This window comes from Miniopterus schreibersii (genome assembly GCF_964146895.1).
Source record: "Miniopterus schreibersii genome assembly, chromosome: 7".
Classification (NCBI taxonomy): domain Eukaryota; kingdom Metazoa; phylum Chordata; class Mammalia; order Chiroptera; family Miniopteridae; genus Miniopterus; species Miniopterus schreibersii.
Window position 1 is genome coordinate 25,876,965 of NC_138108.1, and position 22,860 is coordinate 25,899,824.

At 39.3% G+C, this 22,860-nt stretch overlaps 1 protein-coding gene across 5 annotated transcripts in view; it reads left to right on the plus strand.

Moving 5' to 3' along the window:
* The window catches only part of ANKRD44 (ankyrin repeat domain 44), a 251,380-nt gene that overhangs the window by 179,319 nt on the left and 49,201 nt on the right, over positions 1 to 22,860 (plus strand). For all 5 annotated transcript variants that reach the window (XM_081142776.1, XM_081142775.1, XM_081142774.1 and 2 more), the window contains exon 16: positions 1,323 to 1,434. In XM_081142776.1, coding sequence (XP_080998902.1) covers positions 1,323 to 1,434 — 112 coding nt within the window. The remainder of the gene's footprint in view (positions 1 to 1,322; positions 1,435 to 22,860) is intronic.

Sequence of the window (22,860 nt, forward strand, 5' to 3'; positions counted from 1 at the left end):
AAGCTGGGGCTTGTGTGTCCACTAGCATGCCGTTCCTATTGAATGGTTTTATTTAAGGAGCCAACTTCGGTTTAAAAGGAGTCACACCTGGAATCCTGCCCATGGGCATTTAATTACCAAAACTAGAAAGGACTTCCTTATAAGGCATAAATCACCAAAGGCAGTGTGATATCAGGGCTCCAGTAATAGTTTGACTTATTATGGATCAGTCATGTGCCATGGAGGTATTTGGTTTTAAAAATTTATGTCTTTCATCACTTTTTCTAGAAATTAAAACACCATTTTAAACTGTCGCTATGTGCGATTTGTTTTCTCTTTTTGCCTTTTGCCAAAAGATAGGTAAATGTCATTTTCAAGTTTTTGTGTAAACTACAGAAGGTTTCCATTGGAAGTTCTTATTTAAAGTACAGGCTTATATTTAGAATCTTACCATTTTGATTTGATATGAAATTGAATCAGCTTGGTTTTGTGAAGAAATTGTTTGTCCCACTGCCACAAAAATAAAAATCGAGATGACGGAGTAAGTGGTGTTGCCGACTGACACCCCTTTCCCCAGCAGTAGGCCCTGAACAGAATGTACATCCTCAGGGACTTGTGTCCTGGGGCTCTGGGCCCTGGGAAAGCTGGAGCCACACACCATCCTCTAATCTATTCCAAAGATTGAGGCTTTTTTAGATGAATCACAACTTTGTCATAAAAGCCTTTTAAAATGTATTATTTATTATTTGTTTTAGTCTGAATTCCTAATGGTGCAGTTTGAGCCTTTTGTTTCATTTTGTGGTTCCCGAATTACGCTTTTAAAACGGTCACCCATTCCTTTAATCCTTTTATTGTTTAGGCTCCTCTTGGTTTCTTTGTTATTGTTTTCTTATGCTTCTTAACTTTCATTTTCCAGCCTTTTGGTCTCAGCGTCTCCAATGGCAAGGTTACAAATAAACCCCCTCTGTGAGGTTTACCCTGCTGCCAGGGCCTGGCCGCTTCTTTATTACAGTTGAGACGTCCTCTTTTGAACATGGGGCTCTGACGCTTATTAGTCAGTGACCCTGATGACAGAGAGGATGAGAAGAACTTAATTACCCTCTTGTTGCTAAAGGCTTTCCTGAATTCTAGAATGGCAATTTTAAGCTGAAATAAAGGAAGCTGCAGAAAACACACACACCTCTACACGCCTTCCAGGACATACATCCTCACTGCTGTAGGATTTTTAAAGAAAGACTTAAACTCACAAAGGGTGGAGCATTCATAATTGGAGGAAATTTATATTCATTATCTCTTTTGGTCCGGAGATATTTTCTAAAACAACCTCATCTTTATTCTTACAGATGCCTAGAGTTTCTGCTTCAAAATGATGCAGATCCGTCCATCCGGGACAAGGAAGGTTACAATAGCATACATTACGCGGCCGCCTATGGCCACAGACAGTGTCTGGAACTGGTGAGTTGTTTAATCCTGTTCTGTTTTCTCTAACACGCACACACATGAAACCTGAAAATGCTGGTTTTAATGCCTCAGTAAATGACCTTACTGCCTAGTTAGGTGCCCAATAGAAGTCACCTTGAAGATATTCTGTGTGATTAACTTGTTTAACTTTACGATATGTAGGTCTCTTTGTTCCTTTTCTGTCCATCCTATCTTAGAAATGACTGGCAGTTAATTCTTTCCTACATTAATTTGGGCTGAGCATGTTGGACCTGTGTTACGGACACAGTCTGTATTTTAAAAATCATTTGGATGTATCAAATAAGCTCAGTTTATATTTCTGGAGGCACACTCAGCACCCCAATATTCAGTAACAGTGTTGTAAGGTGATTTACTTAATCATGAGGCATATTGGTTTGTTATGGTCCCACATTGGTAGTTTAGGGAAAGAAATTGGCCAAGGGCAAGAACATCAGAATTGACTGGAGTTTCCAAACCACTGAGTGTTTCAAACCTACAGTGAGCAAGGAACAGCGTGGGGTATGGAGAGACACAAACTCAAATGCCCACAGGGACCAGACATGTAAAGGAGTGAAGGAGCCCAGGTATAGAATAGGGAGTGGTGGGGATTGTGGCAAATGGAGAGCACATGTTCTGTCTGAAGGGAGAAGCAGCTAGTCAGCTCCAGCTGACTGAGACCCGATAGGAATGCATACCTGGGGTTACTAGACCTCCAGTGTTTCAAGAGGAGGTAGAAGTCTAGACTTTTAATGTGAAATTTCCTGTTTTGAAAACCGTGGGTGGGCCAGGAAGAAAAATGTGGATTTGTGGCTGAGTTCTCTCTGCTGGCCACCACTTACCATCTACTGAGCATCACCCTTGGGTCAGCTTCCCCAGACACATGGGCTATCCCAGCCTCACTATTTCTGGTCCGATAATAGGGGCCACCTTTACTGACTGGACTCCAGCTCTTTTACTTATCCCTTTAAAAGGAGAAGTCCTGCTTTTCAGAGTTATTTGGAGGTATGTTTGGGGAAACACTTGCACAACTGCACAGTCTACTGAGAAAGGCATGAGGCAGAAAGCAAGTGAGCAGTGATGTCCGTGCCTACGTAGAAATGACTAAATGATGCCCCAGCTCGTTCCTTTACCTTCGGTTTTGTTGCTTATTTCCAATGGTTCCAATTAGGGTCATTCTTACTCTATTTCTTTTAACTATGAATAAGGTCACACAGTTTGGAAATAAAAAGGTGATTATTCTAGTGGGTTTTTGTGTGGCATTTATTGGTGAATTGTACCTACCTTCATCATTCTTGAATACTTTGAAGCCTTCTCTCCTGTGGTTCTTGTGGATGCTAAGTATTTCTTTGTTTGACCTTGGGGTGGCATTTCTCCCTTCTAATTTTGATTCCATCACAGTTCTTCCAGTTACTGTGGTCATATAACAAATCACCCCAAGAGTTAGTGGCTTAAAACAACAATAATCATGTATTAGCTCTCACTGTTTCTGTCGATCAAGAACTCAGGAGTGGCTTAGCTGAGTAGCTCTAGTAAAAGGTAGCTCTATAATCTATAATCTTAGGATATTATAGTCAGACAGTGGCTGAGGCTGGCGTGATCTCAAAGGCTTCCTCACTCACATGTCAATCATCTGGGTCAGAAGATTCAAACAGCTGACTTTCCTTGGGCCTCTCTCTCTGTCTCTATGTGGTTTCTTTATTTGGTTTTCTATAGCTTGGTGGTTTCAGAGTAGCTGGGTATCTTCCATGGTGGCTCAGGGATGCAAAGGCATGTGTCCCAGGAGAGAGCGAGAGTGAGATGGAGAGCGAGAACAAGTGAGAGAAAGAGACCATATCACTTTCAATGATTGATCTACCCTTGAAATTCACACAGGGTCACTCCAGCTGCATCCGTCCAGGGAGGTGAAGTAGACTCCACCTTTCAAAGGGAGAAGTGTCAAAGAATTTGAGGACATATTTTAAAAACACCCAGTTTCATAGGAACAGGGAGAAAGCCAGTGATTTGACAGCCTTCTATAAGATAGATTGTTATACAGAATCACAAATGGCAATGGGACAGTCCCTAATCTTATTGACGGCAAACCAAAACCACAGAGGCATTAACTGGTTTGTCCAAAGTCATAGCTCTGGTCAGTGGAAGAAGCAGGACCATGAATCAGGAATCCTGATTTAAAAAAATATTTACCACACCACTCTGCCTTCCATTGCAGGTTAAAGCTCCACCACCCCTCAAGGCTTTTCCACATAGAGCAAAATCTTGTAGGAATTGGTTAAGATATAAGGCAATATCACTTTTGCCTTCTAATACCAGCATTGCTGTGGAAGTTGATCTAGACCTCTCAGCAAATAAGACTTAGTGTTTAGATTTCACATAAGAAAGGCTCCTCACAAAGTGTGTGTGTGTGTGTGTGTGTGTGTGTGTGTGTGTGTGTGTGTGTGTTCAGGCATTAATCAGTGACGGAGCTACTGTAACTACCTATTATGAGCCCGCATCCCAAAATGTACTCGAGACACAGTTGCTTTTAATTAGTTTTCTCTATGAAAACCATATGTCATAATTGGACATATCAACTTTTATTACAAAGTTTATTATTATAGTCTTAAATACTTGTGCTGTTTTACAGTACTTTGATAAGTTATCTTTAATCCCATAGTATAGTAACTACGAGAATGATTATCCTGTAACACCTTCTTTCTATGTAAATAATATATTGCACATTATTTTTATTTTTCAGGAAAGTCATTTCAGGGCCCTATGTCTGTTAGCCAATGAAAAGGTTTTTGTCCACAAGAAGGTTTCACAAGTCCAGTTAATAATGAAATTACCCCTTTGATTAGATCAACACTTGCCCTGTGTGATTTACAAAGAGATGATTATTCTTGGCACTCAGGTGTGGGTGGGAGGAGGCTGGTATTAATTGAACATAATTTGCACTGTCAGCTGAAAAGGACCAGATTATCAGTATAAATTGGTAGAAATGTTACCATTATTTGCTTTCATAAAAGAACCTTAGTGGGCCATTTACAACAGGGAGAGGATAGAAATTATCCTCTCGTTTTCCTGAATCATTGAAGTTATGTAGAAAGTTCTATGTATTTCCATTTTGAAATGTATCCTAAAATTCCTCTTGAGTGTAGTTCAACTAAGCAAAGATCCTGAGCAAGCTATAAACATTCCTGCACCCTGAACCCTCCTACTAAAACCAAACACCACCCTGGGCTCTGTCCTGGAAGTGGCATCATAGCGCCAGACCATTGTAGTCATCTTATCCCCACTGCTGGCTCGCCTAGCTGGGGACGGATTTGGGAGAGGGTGGGACCACCACCAACAGCATTTATTGTGTATTCATCACACACCAGGAATTTAGCATACGTTATGCCATTTAATTACTTTTTCTTTCCGTTTTATTGAGAAATACTTGACATACAGCACTGTCTATGTTTCAGGTGTATAGCATAAAGACTTGACTTACATATATGGTGAAATGATTACCACAGTAAGTTTAGTTAGCATTCATTATCTTATATGGATAGGAAAAGAAAAATAATTTTCCCCTTGTGAGATGAATAAGGCCTGTTCTTGATATAAGAAGTGGGTTTTTCTAGCGGCACCTTTTCTAATTTTACTCTCTCTCTCTAGGACCACGTTAGGAAAGCAAACTAATTCACCAGTATGCACTAGAAGGTACATTTCTAAGACCCATCACTGCCGCGCCAGTTTTCTCCCTCATCTCACCACAGAAACACCCCTGTCCTCTGAGGGCTCAGACTTTTAACAAAGTGGTTCTGACTCTGTGCTGAGTGTGAGAGTAAGGCCAGTGAAAGACATGTTTTTGGTCCCCTGGATAGCTTATGGGAGCCTCTGAGCAGGAATTATGCAGGGAGACCTTTGTTTTTCTGTGTTTGTTTTTTTTTAATTTATCTTTATCGTTGAAAGTATAACCGTGCCCCCTGCCCCCCCGGAGACCTTTCTGTATGTCATGTTCTAGCCTGTTTCTGGCCTGTGGAAGGACTAGAGAGGATGAATGAGTGTTCGTGGCCTCCGAGCCTTTCTTACCCAGCCAGGGCCTTTGTCCTTTGGGAGGTGGAGTAGGATGCAACAGGATGGTTGGCCATTAGAGACACCTGATTTGTGAGGTTGGTAAAAATGTGTCTTTTGCCTCTCTTCCCACCTAGTGGAGCAATTACTGTGATTACGCATATCATTAAATACGTATCATTAATTTTGATGCATATTTTATTTGACTGTGACATTTAGCTTGGTGTGTGTTTACTTGGCATTCATGGTTTGTGGGTCCTGTCTGTGATCATAAGCTTAGAATTTATAAACCGTATTTTGTGTTCAGCCTGTTTTGCTATAATAAAAAAAAGGAACAGACATTATTTCAGTTGTTTTCACTCTATTTTCCTAATATAAACGCATACTGAATTTGTTCCATAAGCACCAAACTTCTAGAACGTAGTGTGAACCCCTCGGCCTTGATAGAAGAGCCAAGGTTCAGAATTCTGCCAGGTCTGCTTGCTTAGGCCAATGCTCTCGGCTGAACTTGATCAAAGATATATATACTACTGCGTGTGCAAGCAAAAATCTGCCCACAAATGTATGCCGAGAGCTGTGATCAGTTATATTCAATTGTGCACAAAATGTCAAAGCAGATGGAGGAGAGTTGGCTCATACGGCATCTTGTCTGAACAGAACTTATGTTTCAGTGGTAGAAGGGAGTTGGCAAAGAAGAGCTCTCTGCCTCCCTGTTCCTTTATCTGGACTGCGTTCTTACTGACTCTGAAGAGAACAGAGAATCATGCTTCTATTTGGAATTTGTGTGTTTATACGGGCATACTATATTGCTTTTACAATATTAAAGATTTGTCTGTGAACATAAAGATTTTTGTGGTTTTGTTATTGAAATGGAAAAATGTATGTGCCAATTACATAAATTGCCTACAGAAATTGAGAGCGATTGTTTGAAAACTCCAGGCTTCTGATTAAATTCAGTCCAAGATTTTGCCATGCCAGGTCACTGGGAATTTGGCTGCTTCCCTCTGGCCTTCTCCCCCTGTTCTGAGCTAACTTGAACTTCAACTGTGAGAGTATGTGGGGGTGACAGATGCCCTTGCATGTATATTCTAGGAGTTTCTGAGATTCTCTGAAGATAGACAGAAGGCAACTATATTTTGAGCAAATGAACACTGAAATTATGCTACTTGCAAGTAAACTACTCAATGTTTTGGGTTGTTTCTTGTGTTTATCACAGGACTTTAAGAAACCATTACTCCCTGGGTCTGTCTCTGATGTACTTATATTAGCTATGTCTAATTAAGCATTTTAAGGCTAAGAATGCAGAGTATAGGAGAGTTTTAAAAAGAAGAGCTACTAAATAGTCACCTGCAGACAAGAAGATGAAAAACCAGCAAACTTGAACCCTAGCCTCAAGCAAGCCTTTGATGGCTTTTTCCTATCCCCAGAGGTACTGCTAAGAGAAGGACTTGGGGGTGTCCATGACCTCCTAGCAGGCAAACTTCCAGTGAGCAGTGGAAACCTCAACAATGCTGGTCTTGTTTTTTCTTTGCTTTAATTCAACCGAGACATAAAATCTTATGGGAAACTCTCATTAAGGGAAGGAGTAGAGGGGTGGGCATATACTTTGATGCTGCTGGCAGCCTACTCACTGCTATGAATGTAAATATAAGCCCACAAATTTTGAATCAGGCTTTGTATGTGAGTCTATGTTCAGAACAATAGAATAGACAATATTTTATGACAAAATTTTCTCATTATTTCTTTGTAGTATAACAGATAAAAAATATATATTTTGGCTTTACCATGAATGAATTTGGCAGCTGATGAAAGAACATTAATGGAATGTATTACAACAAGCAATTTCAGTTTCATCTTTAGTTGAGGGGTCAGGAGAGTGGAGCCATTGCCCCTACTTTTCAAAGTGAGATGCTAGTGTGTCATCCCCCGGCCCCCTTACCCATTTAGGAAGCTCGATGTCAGAGGGCAGGTTTCTTTGGAGACAGCTCTGCTGTGAATCCCAGCCCTGCTGCCCTCCTCACAGTGCAGGGGGCAGGGATGCTTTCTCCTGATCCCAAGCTCCACGAGAGAAGTTTTGAGGAGATTGTTCAGATATCTGATCCATGTCTCATGCAATTTAGGGAGTCGAGTGGACTGGCTTGTGATAAATCTGAAGACTGAATGGCTCTGTCCAGAGCTTGCTTGCCAGAAGTTAAATAAAAAAAGATCTGTGTTTGAGAAATATTCTACCCTCACCAGTGAAGGGTCAAAAGTGTATGTTTCCCAATGTCCAAATGTAATCCAAGGGCCAGAGCTGGCCTGGAGTTCTGGGTCCTTCTCAAGGGGGGCTGCCTAGAAGGGTGCGGAGACCCAGGATGCTGGTGGGGGGAGGAGAATGTATGTGAGCAGCAGGCAAGTGCATATACCCAGGCAAGGGAACTGCAGGCGACAGCCCCAGCCATAGGGGATCCTGGAGAATCTAAGTAAGCATCCCAGAGGGACTTTTTTTTTTTTTAAAATATATCTTTATTGATTTAAGAGAGAGGAAAGGAGAGGGAGAGGGAGAGATAGAAACATCCATGATGAGAGAGTCATTGATCGGCTGCCTCCTGCACGCCCCCGGCTGGGGATCGAGCCCGCAACCCGGGCATGTGCCCTGACCGGGAATCGAACCCCGATCGCCTGGATCCTAGGTCAACGCTCAACCGCTGAGCCATGCCCGGCTGGGCAAGGGACTTTTTTTAAACATCTGACCTGGTCAAAAATTTCATTGCCGGAAGGGTGCCAGTCAGTGAGACCGTTGTCCCTGTCCCCTCTGTGTCCCCCTTCCCCTCTCCCCTTCAGTCCTGGAGGAAGCAGAGGCACCCAGAGAGGGGAAGGGAGGAGGAGCCCTAGGCTGGGGACCGGGGGGCGGGGGGGCCTTTGGGATGGCAGAGAGAAGCTTCAACGTTACAGAGTTTGTGATTACTAAGGTAGAATAGACATACTAGTCACTGACCTGACAACCAAAGAGCCCAGAGGCCCTTTTATTACTTGTTGGAGATTTGGTGTGAGGTGGCAGGGAAAGAAGAAGTAGCCTCGGAGAGGAGACTGGGGCCGGGATAGGGCAGGAGAGCAGCCTGACTGTGTGATGATCCCCGCGACTCACTAGTTCAAGGAGCGTGTCCTAAATATGTATGCACTAGACAGCAGAGCTGCATTATGTGGGGAACAAAGCTGACATAGAGAGAGTCACAGCTATAGTTGGGGACTTTAGCCCCTCTCTCTCCACAACTGATAGACCAACTAGACAGAAAATCATCAAGCATATAGAAAAACTCAATAATATCATCAACCAGGAGAATCTAATTGACATTTATAGAACACTTCACCCAATAACAACAGAATATGTATTTTTTTAAGTGCCCATGGAACATTCACTAAAATATCCTGAACCACACGATAAACCTTAACATTTTTGAAATCATATGTAGCGTATTCTCCCGCCACAATGTACTAAAACTAGAAATCAGTACCAGAGAGATAGCAGGAAAACCTCCAATACTTGGTTATTAAATAAGAGACATCTAAATAATCCATGGGTCAGAGAACATCTCCAGGGCACCCCCCCCCTCAAAATACATTGAACTGAACGGAAATGAAAATACAACACATTTAGGAAAACAATTAATGCCAAAAAATTTATTGCACAAAATGCTTACATTAGAAAAGAAGAAAAACCTCAATTCTATAATCTAAGCTTCCATCTCAAGAATGTAGAAAAAGAGCAAAATGAAACTAAAATAAGCAGAAAAAGGAATTAGTAGAGAAGGGAGCAGAAATACATAGAATTGAAAAAAAGAAAAACACAGGAGAGAATCAATGACACAAAGATCTGGTTCTTTGAAAAGATCAATAAGTTGGCAAACCTCTACTAAGACTGATAAAAAAGAAGACAAAATAAATTTCTAATATCAAGAATGAAACAGGCTGCCACTACAGACCTTGCAGACCTCAAAAGGGTAATGAAGGAGTGCTATGAATAGCTCTACACACATACATTTGACAACTTAGGTGAAACGGAGCAATTCATCAAAAAAACACATACCATCACAACTTGCCTGATGTGAAGTATATTATTTTAATAGCCTTATAACTATTTGGGAAATTGAATTTTAGAAACTCTCCCAAAAGAAATCTCCAGCTGCAGATTATCACACTGGAGAATTCTACCAAATATTAAAGGAGAATTGAAACTAATTTTATGCAATCTCTTCTGAAAATGGAAGAGGAGGGAACACTTTCCAATTCATTTATAAAGCTAAAACCCTGATACCAAAACCAGACAGTACAAAAAGAGAAATATAAACTAGTATCTCTCATAAATGTAGATGCAAAAATCCTTAAACTATTAACAAATAAAATTCTGTAATATATACAAAGAATTCTATACCATGACCAAATGGAATTATGACAGGGAAAGCCTATTTTGATATTTGAAAATCAATCAGTGTAATTCACCATATTAACAAACTAATGAAGAAAATCTACCTGGTTATGTCAAACAATGCAGGAAGAACTTTTGACAAAATTAAACACCCATTCAAGATTTTAAAAACCCAAAAACCTTCAGAAAAATGGGAATAGAGGGGAACTTCCTCAATTTGATGAAAAGCATAGAACAACTTGAAAAAGAACAGCTAACATTGTACTTAATGGTGAAAGACCAAAGGCTTTCCCCTAAAATAAGGAATATGGTAAGGATGTCTGCTTTCACCACATCTTATTAAACATTGTGCTGGAAATTCTACAACAGTAACAGGCAAGAAAAGGAAATAAAAGGCATAAAGATCAGAAAGAAAAGAAATGAAACTTTTTCCATTTGCACAGTACAGGATTGTTTACATAGGAAATCCCAAGGAATCAAGAAAAACCTCTAGAACTTATAGGTGAGTTCAGAAAGGTTGCAGGATACAAGATAAACATATAAAAACCAATTGCATTTTTACATATTAGAAACAAGCATGTAGACATCAAGTTAAAAATACATTATTTACAACTGCCAAAAAATGAAATATGAGACTTGTATGCTGAAAACTACAAAATGCTGATGAAAGAAATCAAGGAAGATTAAAGAATGGAGAGCCATTCTGAACTTCATGGCACCTAAGTTCATGGAACTTTGATCAACTTGTCATTGGACCCTCATTTCTTAAAAGAATCCCTTAAACAAAACAAAACCCTAATTCTCCTTCAAGGCCTTTTCTCATGGGGGAGAATTTAACAATCATGCCCGTTTTTAATAAAGTCATAATAATGAACATTTATTGCAAGCAGGTTGGGCTAGGCCCTGTGCCTGCATCATCTCATTTAATCCGCACAACAACACTAATGGAGTAACTCCTATTTTTATCCGTACTTCACATGTGACTATTCTAAAGTACCAAGAGATTGAATAACTGGCCCTGGGTCATGGAGCTGGTGTAATGTAGAACCAGGACTCAAACCCATGCTTATCTGACTCTGAAGTCCAAGCTTTGAACCATATGCTCTACTGGACTGGCAAACTCCAGGCTTTGAAGGACAAAGCTGTCTCAGAGCACCTGCATTTCACAGCATCCGAGACTGACATCCAACCAAGATAGCACTGAGACAAGCAGCCTGTAGGCTTTGTCAAAGGGAAGCAGGAGAACCTTGGACAATACCAGTGACAGTTATGTCTGTGTCGTCCGTTTCTTTGGAAAGCCTTGTCTTGACTGGCAGTCTGTATTTTCTGTTTCTGTCAGGAGAGCAGAACCACCTTATAGCATTAAGCACCCAGCGAGGGGTAAAACAGTCCTAGGTGCAGTTCTCAAGTACATCCCATTTGCAATCTTTAGCACTAACCCCTGGACTTCAGCACATATTTTTATAAAACGACCCTTGAACCCAGCCTTCATCCTGGAATCTCTGTTCAGTATCTTTGTAACAGCTGCTGTCAGCATGGCCTCACTCCCCTTATTGATAACAGCTGCCAGGGATAACCACTTCCAGTGGGGGGGGGGGTTGGGGGGTTGGGAGGAGGAGTGACTTCCCAGCAAGATTGTTTCTCCAAAGATTCTTTATCTTGAGCAGCTGCCAAGGGTGCATCACTTGGGAAGTCTAGACCTGTCCCCATGATAATCACTTCCCGTCTTGACCCCCATTCAGTGAGGGAAAGTGTAGCGGCCTGAGCATTTTCCATTCAGAATAAGAGCCCACATACACACCTGCGCCTTCAGGTCATGAGGTGATGGTACAAAGAACAAAGAGCCTTTCTAAGATTCCAGAGGGTAGAGGCTCAGCCATCTGTAACAGCTGAAAGGGATATATAACAAAACCAAATTGCTCAGCAGTAACTGAGATTTGCTTTCTTGTATGAGCAGATCCCTATAACCTAAGTGGTAACATCACTGCATTTAAATTCTCTGGGCCATTTGGCACTTGGGAAAGTAATTTTGTTGATATTAAACAACAAAATATACTTGGTCACTGGGAAGGCAATTTAATATAAAGTGACAACTTCATAGCACTTTTTTCCCCTCGGAAAAATCTATAATTTCCCAAACGTGTGTTTTACTTCACACATACAAACTCATTTTTTTAATTACGCAAAGATTTTTCAGTTTGTAGCAACCTTCTTTGGGTCTCAAATTCCTCATGTTGATATGAGACTAACTGTAGTAAGAAATAACCTGAAGTAATCATTTCAGATAAGCAGTATGTTTTTGGTGTCATTCTCTCTTAAAATATATATTTTAAATGAAAGGAATATTACAATAAAGATGATACTTAGTATTTCCTCTGTACTGACTGGTCTTTTAAAGGCTCTACTGGTATTAGCAGTTGGTGAGGTTGGAGATCAGGGTCAGCGTATTGCCTCTTACAAGATCACAAACTTTATTAGTTTTCCTTATCAGTCATATGAGTTGTATAAGCAAGAACATCCTTTGTGAGTTTACAGTGAAAAATCCAACTACTCAGAGGACCAGGGGATTCATGTCATTTGCTACAGCTATGTTCACTTCTAAATAGTAGGCTCAATTTTATAAACTGAATGAAGATCAGAAGTTTTCTTCCTGAATATAGAATTAAAATCAAAGGAACTGAGTAAGTCAATGAGCTCGAGCTCTAGTGACCTAACATCTCTCCTGCTCAATACCTAGTGCCTTGTCAATCAGAATATCCTTGGCAACCTGTCCAGGAGTTCTTTTCCCTAGGCAGGGTTGGAGAAACCCTTATCATTGGTGCTATTTTTCCTTGATTCCATGGAAACCAACCTTGTAGTCCATTGGGACAACTTCCATGATGTGACTTCTCTTACATTAGCTACCTTTAGGATGGCTACCTTCTGGAGATACAGAGTGAATTATAGGGCACTGTGCTAGGACCCATGACTGACATAGAAACATGTTAGACATGGACATTACTTGCAAGAAGATTATCATCTAGTATGGGAGATAAAACATGTGCAATATAAATATTGGCTCAAAATGTCACTCATATTTTCTAGTTCTCTATAGAGTAATAATAGGATTAAAATAACCACCCCCAAATTATTTCTCTGGTGCTGTTCCCTCCTATTCTGCCAAAGCTTTGGCTTCAATTCCTTCTGAAGAGGTTTGGTTGTGTTTCCCATGCACTCAATGCAATTCTCTTGGCTACCACAGGACACTCACTATTTCCCTCTTCTCCTGCTCTTGCTTGCTCTGGTGGTATCTCTGATTATTGTTAACATCCAAAAAAGCTGGTAGGTCACAGGAGTCTAGTAAAGATGCTGCTCCCTCACACCCACCAATGGCAGTGCAGAGGCTGCCAGTGGCTGTGCCCAGTGTGTGGAGTCTACACTCCGCCTCTCCCACTGACCATCCTTAGATCTCCATACCACGTGGTGATGTTGAAAATTCAAGAACCCGCATCACACAGGCCTGAATTGGAATGCCAGCTCTGCCATTACCTACCTGCAAGGTTTTTAAGCATTTTACTTCACTTCTGTAAACTTCCATATCATGCCTAATCTATCAAGTTGTTCTGAGGATTAAATGGAATGATGTAAGTAAAGAGTCTAGCAATCTGGCATATCATAGGTATAAGTAGAGCTATTGTTGTATATTTATTTAATGTATCTTGATTGCCCCTATCTCCTGGGCACTGGGCTATATGCCAGGTCTAAAAAGATGGAGAAGTTTCTGTATCTGGGAGCTTACTGTCCAGTAATGGGAATCAGCATGTAAATAAATAACTATAATAAAGGACTACAGTTGCTCTGTTAGAATTCTGGACTTCTCTTATTCTTATCATTCATTATCCAAGATAAAATATGATGTCCCAGAAGAGAGATACAGGTGACATGCTATAAGAGAGCTAAGGGGACAAAACGTCCCATTTTGGGTTCAGTGGTTAATGGGATGTAGTGACACTCACCAGCCTGATGTGTTTTCTGTTTGTCTTTGGAGTTCTTGTTTCATCACCCCACCATTTGTGTGAATGAAGAGTAGGAGACCAAACCTGAAATGAGTGATGGAGGATGCATGTGGATGTTTGGACTTGCTTTGATAAATTGACCAACATCTCATTTTCAATATGTCAGAGAGCCTGTTTTCATGATGGTCTCTTTCTTTTTGGTGATATTTGCATCATCCACTAAATAGAAAAGTTGTAACTGACATAGCACATTGGAGTAAAAGGAAAATGGATGCTGTATGTCAACTTGTGCTCCTGAATCCCGTCACCATCTGGGATCAGCCATTCATAAAAGATTAAATGTGAGGCAGGCCCATATCTGAAGACATGTGTGTCAGTCTCTCCCATCTGTTTTAATTTTGCTTAAACTAATAACGGTTTTCTTTACCCACTTACTTGAATCTGTGCTGATTCTTTTAATGTTCATCAGCCAGAAATAGTCTATGGTGCTTAGCCAGTGTTTCAGAATCTCACTAAGATTAGCTTTAATTGAACCAGTAGAAAAGAACTTTAAAGCTGTATATTTTATTGTCAGGGCTAGAATCACTAAAATGTTATTGATACTTAGAGCAGGAAATTTATACTATAATTTAACATTAAAAATGGTATCTGAGGAGACATATATTTTGGTCTGCACAGTTTTTGTGGGGACTAAGAGCAGTACAGCAAAATGTCCTTCTGAAAGCAGGATACTTTTCTGTTGCATAATTTTTTTTTGTATTCAAATCTATTATCTCCTTTGTTCTCTTTTTATGCATTTTAAAATTCATATTGCCATGTCCCTCGGCTTCTAAATTGCTCCCCAGCCTAGCCCTAAATAAAATACCTCTTGCCCTAGGCAAATAAATTTACCTTGTACTGAGGAAAAAAGTAAATTAACATGATGATAATATAATTCCGGGTAATTTGGGGATATCATTTTAATGAAAATTATAGCTGATTAAAAGAGGTAACTTTTAAACTTAAGAATTGCTCTCAGAAGTCACCATGGAAACATGAGGCCAGTATTGTTGTTTTTTCTGGTAATACACAAAGAACTGTATATGCTCAGCAAGTAGAATTGATCAAATGTAACATCTATGACCCTGAATATTTTACAGGCTTGACTACCTGTCACCATTTCAATATGCCTGTCACTTAATGCAATCAAGTGTTTTGCAGTGCAAAACTTCAACTGAATTAGCTCTCAGATGATTACTTTTGTTGATAGGTATGTGGATAATGGATGGGGGACTGAGTACATTTTAAATAGTTTGAAACCAAGGAGACCAGCTGCCTTTTTGTCTTAGATGCCAACTTATAGTGGTGTTTAGGCCCCAGAGTTATATAAAGACTCTCTAATAATCAAAGCCTTTATAGATGCCACCTTATTAATAAACGAATAAAGCCCTTGGAGAAAAATTAAGCCAACTGACATGGTTATCCTCAGTACACCAGAGGCTTCCAATTCCTCTGGATGGCCTGCTGTTACCTTGGGCTTAAAGTGGAAACTGAGGTGCCAAGTGTTTTTCTCAGTGTTCCTGCTTCACTCTCACCTTTCAGCAGTCCCTGCATGCCTCTTCTATAGAAGTGGTTCCTTTCCATGCTCTTGGTTCCTTCTCAGCAGTAGGTGGTTGTTGCTTGTTGCTTGATGCTATGCTTATTGTGGGGATAAGAGAAGGACTTTTCCAATTGTTAGTAATGCTGTTTCTTGGTCTGTGAACTGGTTACGTAGAATTCTTGCCACTGGAGTGATTCCTCTGGGTCAAAGTATTATGTTTCAGTTAAGCTGAAATTACTACCTGCTAGTGTCTTAGCTCAGAAAGAGAAAAACCCTGAGAGAATGAGAAATAGGACAGGTAAATTTTGTTCTGTGAGGGAGACTTGAGCAAAGGCCAGTGTTAGAGCACTCAGTACTCTCCCATTTTCCCAGGTCTGTCTACCACAGGTGATGCTACCTGGGCCCATATCTTTTTCATATTCTATGGTCTCAAAACATCTATCACAATAGCATCCATACAGAAAGTATTCTAATGGTGCTTTAACTAAAGAGTTACGGAGACTGTTATTTCAAAAGAGCTCTGTACTCATTGGCAAACTGTCATAAAGCAAACAGGAATTTCCCCATGTTAACATGTGGAACTGGAAGTAGCTAGTGAACAAGATCAGTTACCTGCTGCCCACATAATTTATTTCTCACTATTGACATTTCAAGACAGCCTCATTATGACTGAGTGGTAGATACAGGGATTTTCTTATTTTGTACTCACACAGGAATTTCATTATCTTTTGCTTAACTATCTAGACTTTTATTTTAAGAGGATGTGTTTCTTTTCAATGATAATACTTATTAGTATTTTATGTGGCTTTGCCTTTGAACCTGAAATGTTTGCTGACTTTTTTTTTTTTAGGTGGAGTTGTCACCTCTTGCTTTGATATGCATAAGTTCAGTCATTTGAGTTTCCCTAGGATCATAGCAAAAGCAAACATTTTCTCTCAATTCTTTGTTCATCATGAAATTTAGGTAAATGTATGCATCTCATATATTGTAGGAATTTTTGTGCTTCACTTAGGCCAACATCAGGTACCTTTTATTATCACCTGCCAGAGAATTTCATTGAATGTATACATTGTATGCAACTTTGGACATTGATCTTCATCATATTATATTTTGGAGTCTTTTCAAGGTTTGAGCCTTATATATTCAATATTTCCTAACTGGCCTGTTTGTCACCTGATAATCTATTCTCCACTTTTGTCCTTTCCTTCTATCCTTATGTTGCCAGAATATAAGGATATGTATACCATGGAAAATAGAATTTGAGGAGTCTTTTGATAAACTAGTTCTTGAGTAACATGTTCACATGTTACCCATTAGCAATATGTTATACAGCCAGCTCTATAAGTAGGTAATACTGGGTGAGATTTTGATCTGATTAGTATCTATGACTGGTTATTTACACTTTTCCAGCATAAATACTCAGGGTCAATATTTAAAGGATAGCCTATAGGTAAAACTGGATTACAATTAGGGAATGAAATAGAAAGACAGAAATGGTATAGCTACCTTATTTCAGGCCTTTTCTGATTGTAAAAATAATATGTGCTGAATTGTAGAAATTTTGGTAACATCAAAGAAATATACAAAGAAAATTGAAATCCCCTATAACCTCATCATCCACAGATAACACCACCTGTTTAAATTTTGATCTATTTCTTTCCAGTCTTTTTTCTCATGTGTATGCAGATACATGCATGGGTGTGTGTTTGGTGTGTTGGAGTAGGTTTTTAACTACTCAACATCTTCAAAACAATAACAACAACAAAATAGGAAATCATTTTTAAAAAGAATTAACTGCCCTAGCCGGTTTGGCTCAGTGGTTAAAGTGCAGGCCCATGGACTGAAGGGTCCCGGGTTCAATCCTGGCCAAGGCCACGTACCTCGGTTGCAGGCTTGATCCCTGGCCCTGGTTGGAGTGTATATGGAGGCAACCAATCGATGTGTTTTTCTCACATCGATGTTTCTCAATCTCTCTCTCTCTCTCTCTCTCTGAAAAGCAATGGAAAAAATATCCTCGGGTGAGGATTTAAAAAAAATAAAAAGGAATTAACTTAGTTTCTTACTCAGGAGTGGGGCAGTCAGGCAACAATTTAATTTTTAAACTTCAGCATAAAGACTATTTTATGTAGAATTTGGCTAAGGAGACAAATTGGGGCCATCTGGTTTTAATCCCCCTTTTACCAACTGAGCCGAGTGGTTCACCTTCTCTTCAGTCTTCACTTCCTGTGCTATTTGGCAGAGCTGTACACACCCTGGCATGATTACCAAAATAAATTAATCTTTCTTAAGTCTGCTTATAATTAATAACTCCTGACAGGACGTGAGTCTTCTGTAGGGTTGGAATCCTTCCTAATTTTCTCTAAGATAAGTAATTAGATGCTAAGGACTGATAAGACTCTTTCCTCTGAGTATCTGCCAAACAGCCTGCATCTGAAATGTGGGTAAGATAATTAAAATCTGAAAATGGCTGGAGGTTTTTTCATGTGTCACAACATTGAAGAAATTTATTCTACCCCATCCCCCAAACCCAACACTTTCCCAAACAAGAAAAGATTTAAAGTGGATCAAAAATTTCTATACCGTCTGTCATTTAGATGGTTTGGTTAACATCTGTTTTCTATTTTATTCTTTGTTCAACTGACAAATTTTGTGTGCAAATTAAATGTGAAGGTTGGGTTTCTCACTAGCTATGAATACTATTGAGGTGATGATTACACTTTTCTCTGGAACTTGGTCTATATGCCAATGGAATCATGTTTACTAAACTCCTTTATAAGAATATATTGGGACATTTCTATCATAGGGCTTCTCTTTGATAGCTTGTCTGACTATTATGAAAGTCTGCTTCAGAGGTCTATACTGCCCCGGTGATAATGCTTTCCTAAGGGTCAAAGGAAATATTTTTCTTTTATCTGCTTTTATTTCATTTCCTTAGAGCAAGATTTTTCAACCTTGGTGCTATTGACATTTTGAACAAGATAATTCTTTGTTTGTGGAGGCACTATTGTGTGCATTGTACGATGCTTAGTAGCCTTGCTGTTCTCTACCTACCAATTCCTCCCCCACCCCCAGGTTTTGAGAATCAAAAATCTTTCCACACACTGCCAGATGTTCCCTGGAGTTTATAATCCCCTTGTTGAGAACCTCTGGCCTAAAGAATAGTACTAACATCTCAGTGGTGACAATATAATAGGTAAACCTTTATTCATTGGTGAGATATAACTGGGATTCCAAGCTAGTAGTATTGTTTATTCATCTCTTCTACAAAGTTGCTATTAAATAATTCAGAAGGCACAAGTAGAGAGCAGTTGAAGGAACACAGATTCTGATTTAACCAAGCTGGTTCCTCCTAGTAGCTGGATTTGGTAGAAGCTTATAGTTTTGAAAAGGTTGGGTCTTACTCTTTGTAAGGAGGCAGATGAGTAATTTCACATGTAGAGTCATTCATCCCAGGGGCTCAGTTCTGCTTCTGAGAGTGCTATGTATGCTCTGTCAGAGCCCAGGCACAGCTAGGGATAACCAAGGTTTATTTATACAGCTTTCATTAGTCAAGAACTTTCAAAAAATAACCTGGTGACTTGCCAACAGACGTAGGCTCAAATTTAATTGACCCAAAGTAACTATAATTATTTAGAGAGAAAGGTTTAATTGCAAAAAAGGATATTGCAGCCTGGCTGGCATGGCTCAGCAGTTGAGCATTGACCTAGGATCCAGGAGATCATGGTTCGATTCCCAGTCAGGGCACATGCCCGGGTTGCAGGCTCGATCCCCAGTAGGGGGCGTGCAGGATGCAGCTGATCAGTGACTCTCTCATCATTGATGTTTCTATCTCTCTCTTCCTCTCCCTGCCTCTCTCTGAAATCAATAAAGATATATTTAAAAAAAAAAAAAAGGATATTGCAAATTTGGGATGAGGGAGAAGTAGAATGCTTCGTTATTGGTGGTCAAGGAGTGCCCTGGCCAAGATAGGCCACTGGACTTGTTTGGAAGGAAGAGTAGTATATGTTAGAATAGAGGTACCACAGGAATCTTCTTTCTTTGATTAAAATTACTGCTAGGGTCAAATTCTTAAAGGTAAGAAGTCAGAAAGGCATGTGATTATTCTAAGACATATATATGGCATGAAAAACATAAGGCGTATTTAATGTAAAAATATGAAAGTTAAATAAGCAGTAAAATGTTCCCTTGACAGCACAGAACTTAAATATTAGAGCCTGGTTGTGTGGATGCTATGGGAGGCTAGACAAGAATTCTTTGCTGCCTTGCACTTATTTAGAAACCCCCATTACCCTCTGTAGTAGTGTCCCATGGACTTGTAAAGGTTATGGGAAAATACTTGGCACATGAATTATTAGAAGATGACAAATCTTTAATGACTAGATACATGAAAATAGGTCTATTTAGGAAAGCACAATATAAAAAAATTAATTATGTCACAATTTTCAGGAAATCTATAAAAAATATTCATTCACATAGCTAAAAGTAAGGTTTAAGATTTAACTTCTTAAAGGACTGGCAAAAATGATTTCAACAAAGAAATTGTGTGGGTTGGTTTGTTTGTTTTCTCTGAGAATCAGATATTTTAAGTTCCAGAAGGCATATGTTTAGTTATTCAAAAATTTACTTATTAAATGTCAACTGTAATTGAAAAATAAATTAAAAAAAAAAATTTCACTGAAGTCAATCTTAAATTCTTACCTCTTACCCTCTTACCCTCCCTTAGAGTCCCTTTTGGAAAAGATCCTTCTCTGCTAAGGTCCTATGACACATGCTGAGTATCTTTCATTGCCACAAACATGTGGCACTAGTCTTCTAAGATGAGAAATTCTTTCTTCGTTAATTTGTAGTGGTTATTATTAAGTGGACAAAGCACTTAATTACTTAAGTGATCACTCTGAGCCCAGTGTGTGTATTTTCCAAGAACAGTTAAGGCTAACTGAGTAGACAGTTAGATACCACAATATTTTGTGTTCACTCATGTTTGTAGACCATTGCATTTTGGTTATCATCTTAAAATAGCAATTTGGATACTTTATTTACCAACTGGAGATAAATGTTTAAAGAAAATTTTAGTAGTCTTCTAGAGACTAGTAGTTATAAATACTTTTTTTAAAATAGAAAGACTAACTTTTTATTCATTTCTTTCTTGCAAGTTGAAATTCATTTTTATTAAACTAGTGGAAAAGACCAGGTTTTGTCTATTTGTTTTGGTTGAAACATGAATCAATTTGTATTTTATTTCACTTACTAAGGATGAGCACAGTAAAGCTTTGAAAAGTTGTAACAGTACACGATTCATTTTAGAAAATATGCTTCTTACTAAGAAAAGAATTTAAGGGCAAGTACACTACTGCAGCTGGGCATGAAAGAACAGCTGGAGATGCCATGGAGCTATTTTTAGTGAAGGAGAGACAAGTTTCTTGCTCTGTTTGAGGGTTCAGTAACTGGCTCCTTGGAGATCAACTGCTTTGATGAGCCTTGCAGATATAAAAATCAGAGACAGGAGTGGATAGTGTTGGAAACGATAAACTAAGACCCAGTGAAGTGTATCTTCAAGCATCGTACCTCAAGTGGCCCCCCAAAATTAGTTAAATTACCAAAAAGAGTTTGCCAACTATAAATCAGAAGCCTTAATATTCTACTTTTTGCAACTTATCAGGATATCATTATGAATATTCCTAAAGATTCAGCCATACATTCATAGCTGTTAATATCAATAATAGTAATAATATCTAGAAGGGGAGAAAGTTAAATTATTGAGACATTATTACACCAATTCATTGGGATGCTGTGTAGTTATTCAAGTGGCATGGCAAAAGAATATTCAGTGTATGCAAAAATGTTCACTACACGTTAATCACAAAAAGAAGAGTTATAATATAATACGTACATCATGATTTATGTGTATTTATGGCCTTTTCTTTGCCTAGGAGGGCTCATAGTAAAATGTTAACTAATTATCTGGCTGTACCCATTGTGGATTAGAGTCCATGTTATTTTCTTTCTTTCTTCCTTTTTTTTTGCCTGTTTTTTAAAGAGTGGTTTACAATCATCTCATGTTTTTTTTGTGTTTTTTTTTTTAAATATATCTTTATTGATTTCAGAGAGAGGAAAGGAGAGGGAGAGAGAGAGAGATAGAAACATCAATGATGAGCGAATCATTGATCGAGCCTGCAACCCGGGCATGTGCCCTGACCGGGAATCGAACCTTGATCGCCTGGATCCCAGGTCAACGCTCAACCACTGAGCCAAGCCCGGCCGGGCACAATCATCTCATGTTTTTAAAAAAATTACTGCATTAAAACAAATTTATTGAATAACTTCTCTGGGCCAGATACAGTTATAGCCAGGCAGTGTGTTAAATAATGCATGCATCCCTGAATATATCTTACTTAGAAGTTATATTTTATTTAACTTAAAAAAAAAAAATAGAACTTATATTTTAAAAGTCCAGGGGAAGAAAAGTTGTCAAAACTTAAACTAAGTTCATTTTAAAGGAAAATGAAGCTCATCAGAGTGTCCAGTAGTGCTTAGAAGAGGAAGCCTCCTGGCCTGCCTTTAGCCAGAGGAGACATAACCAGCACCCGAACGCCCACCCCGTTCTCGCTCCCTGGTACTGACGATGCTTTTAGGCTGCCTGCCAGGGAGCGTGAACGGAGGGGCAAATAAACACGCTGCAGGTGGGACTATCTCAGAATTATGGGGCAGGATTCAGATGGCAGTAACCGCATTACCGTGGCAAGGACAGCACAGCAGTGCAGCTTCTTGACTGCAATCGAGGAGGGCAGGTTTAATGAAGACAGCGTGGTCAGCGTGTGGAAAGGGTAAGAAGAGGGCCTGTCTGTTCCGCAGGGTCAGGAGAGGACGGCGTGGAAACAGCGCAGCGTCGGCCTGTGCAACTCCACTCACAAAGGCCCTGTACCTTCCCGCTGCCTAAGTGGGGAAGCGGGACAGAAAAAGAAAACAGAAAAAAACACCCAAGTTATGTTTTAAGCTGTGTATCTGTTGGTGAAATTATTGGAACCTTTGATACATTTTTTGGCACTTTAATAAAATCCACCATTAATATTTAATTCTAATAACTTTGAGTTAGTTTTTCCAATCCGACACTCTCCCTGAGCTGGAAACTTTTTTTTCAAAGCTATTTCAGCAAATACATGCTGAAATTAAGCTATATTTAATATTTTTTTGCTTAGACATAAAACTTCCTTTTTGTACCTTTTTTTTTATGGCATAGCAAGGAATTTGTAGAAGCTATTTACAAATTGATGGGTTACTTTAATATTTTAAAACCAGGTGAAGTCTCAGTCTGTGCTTTGGGGTGTTTGTGCATTTATCAGGATCATGTCACTTTTCAGGCATATACTTAAAATTGATCCTCATAAATAAATGCAAAGCGCCCG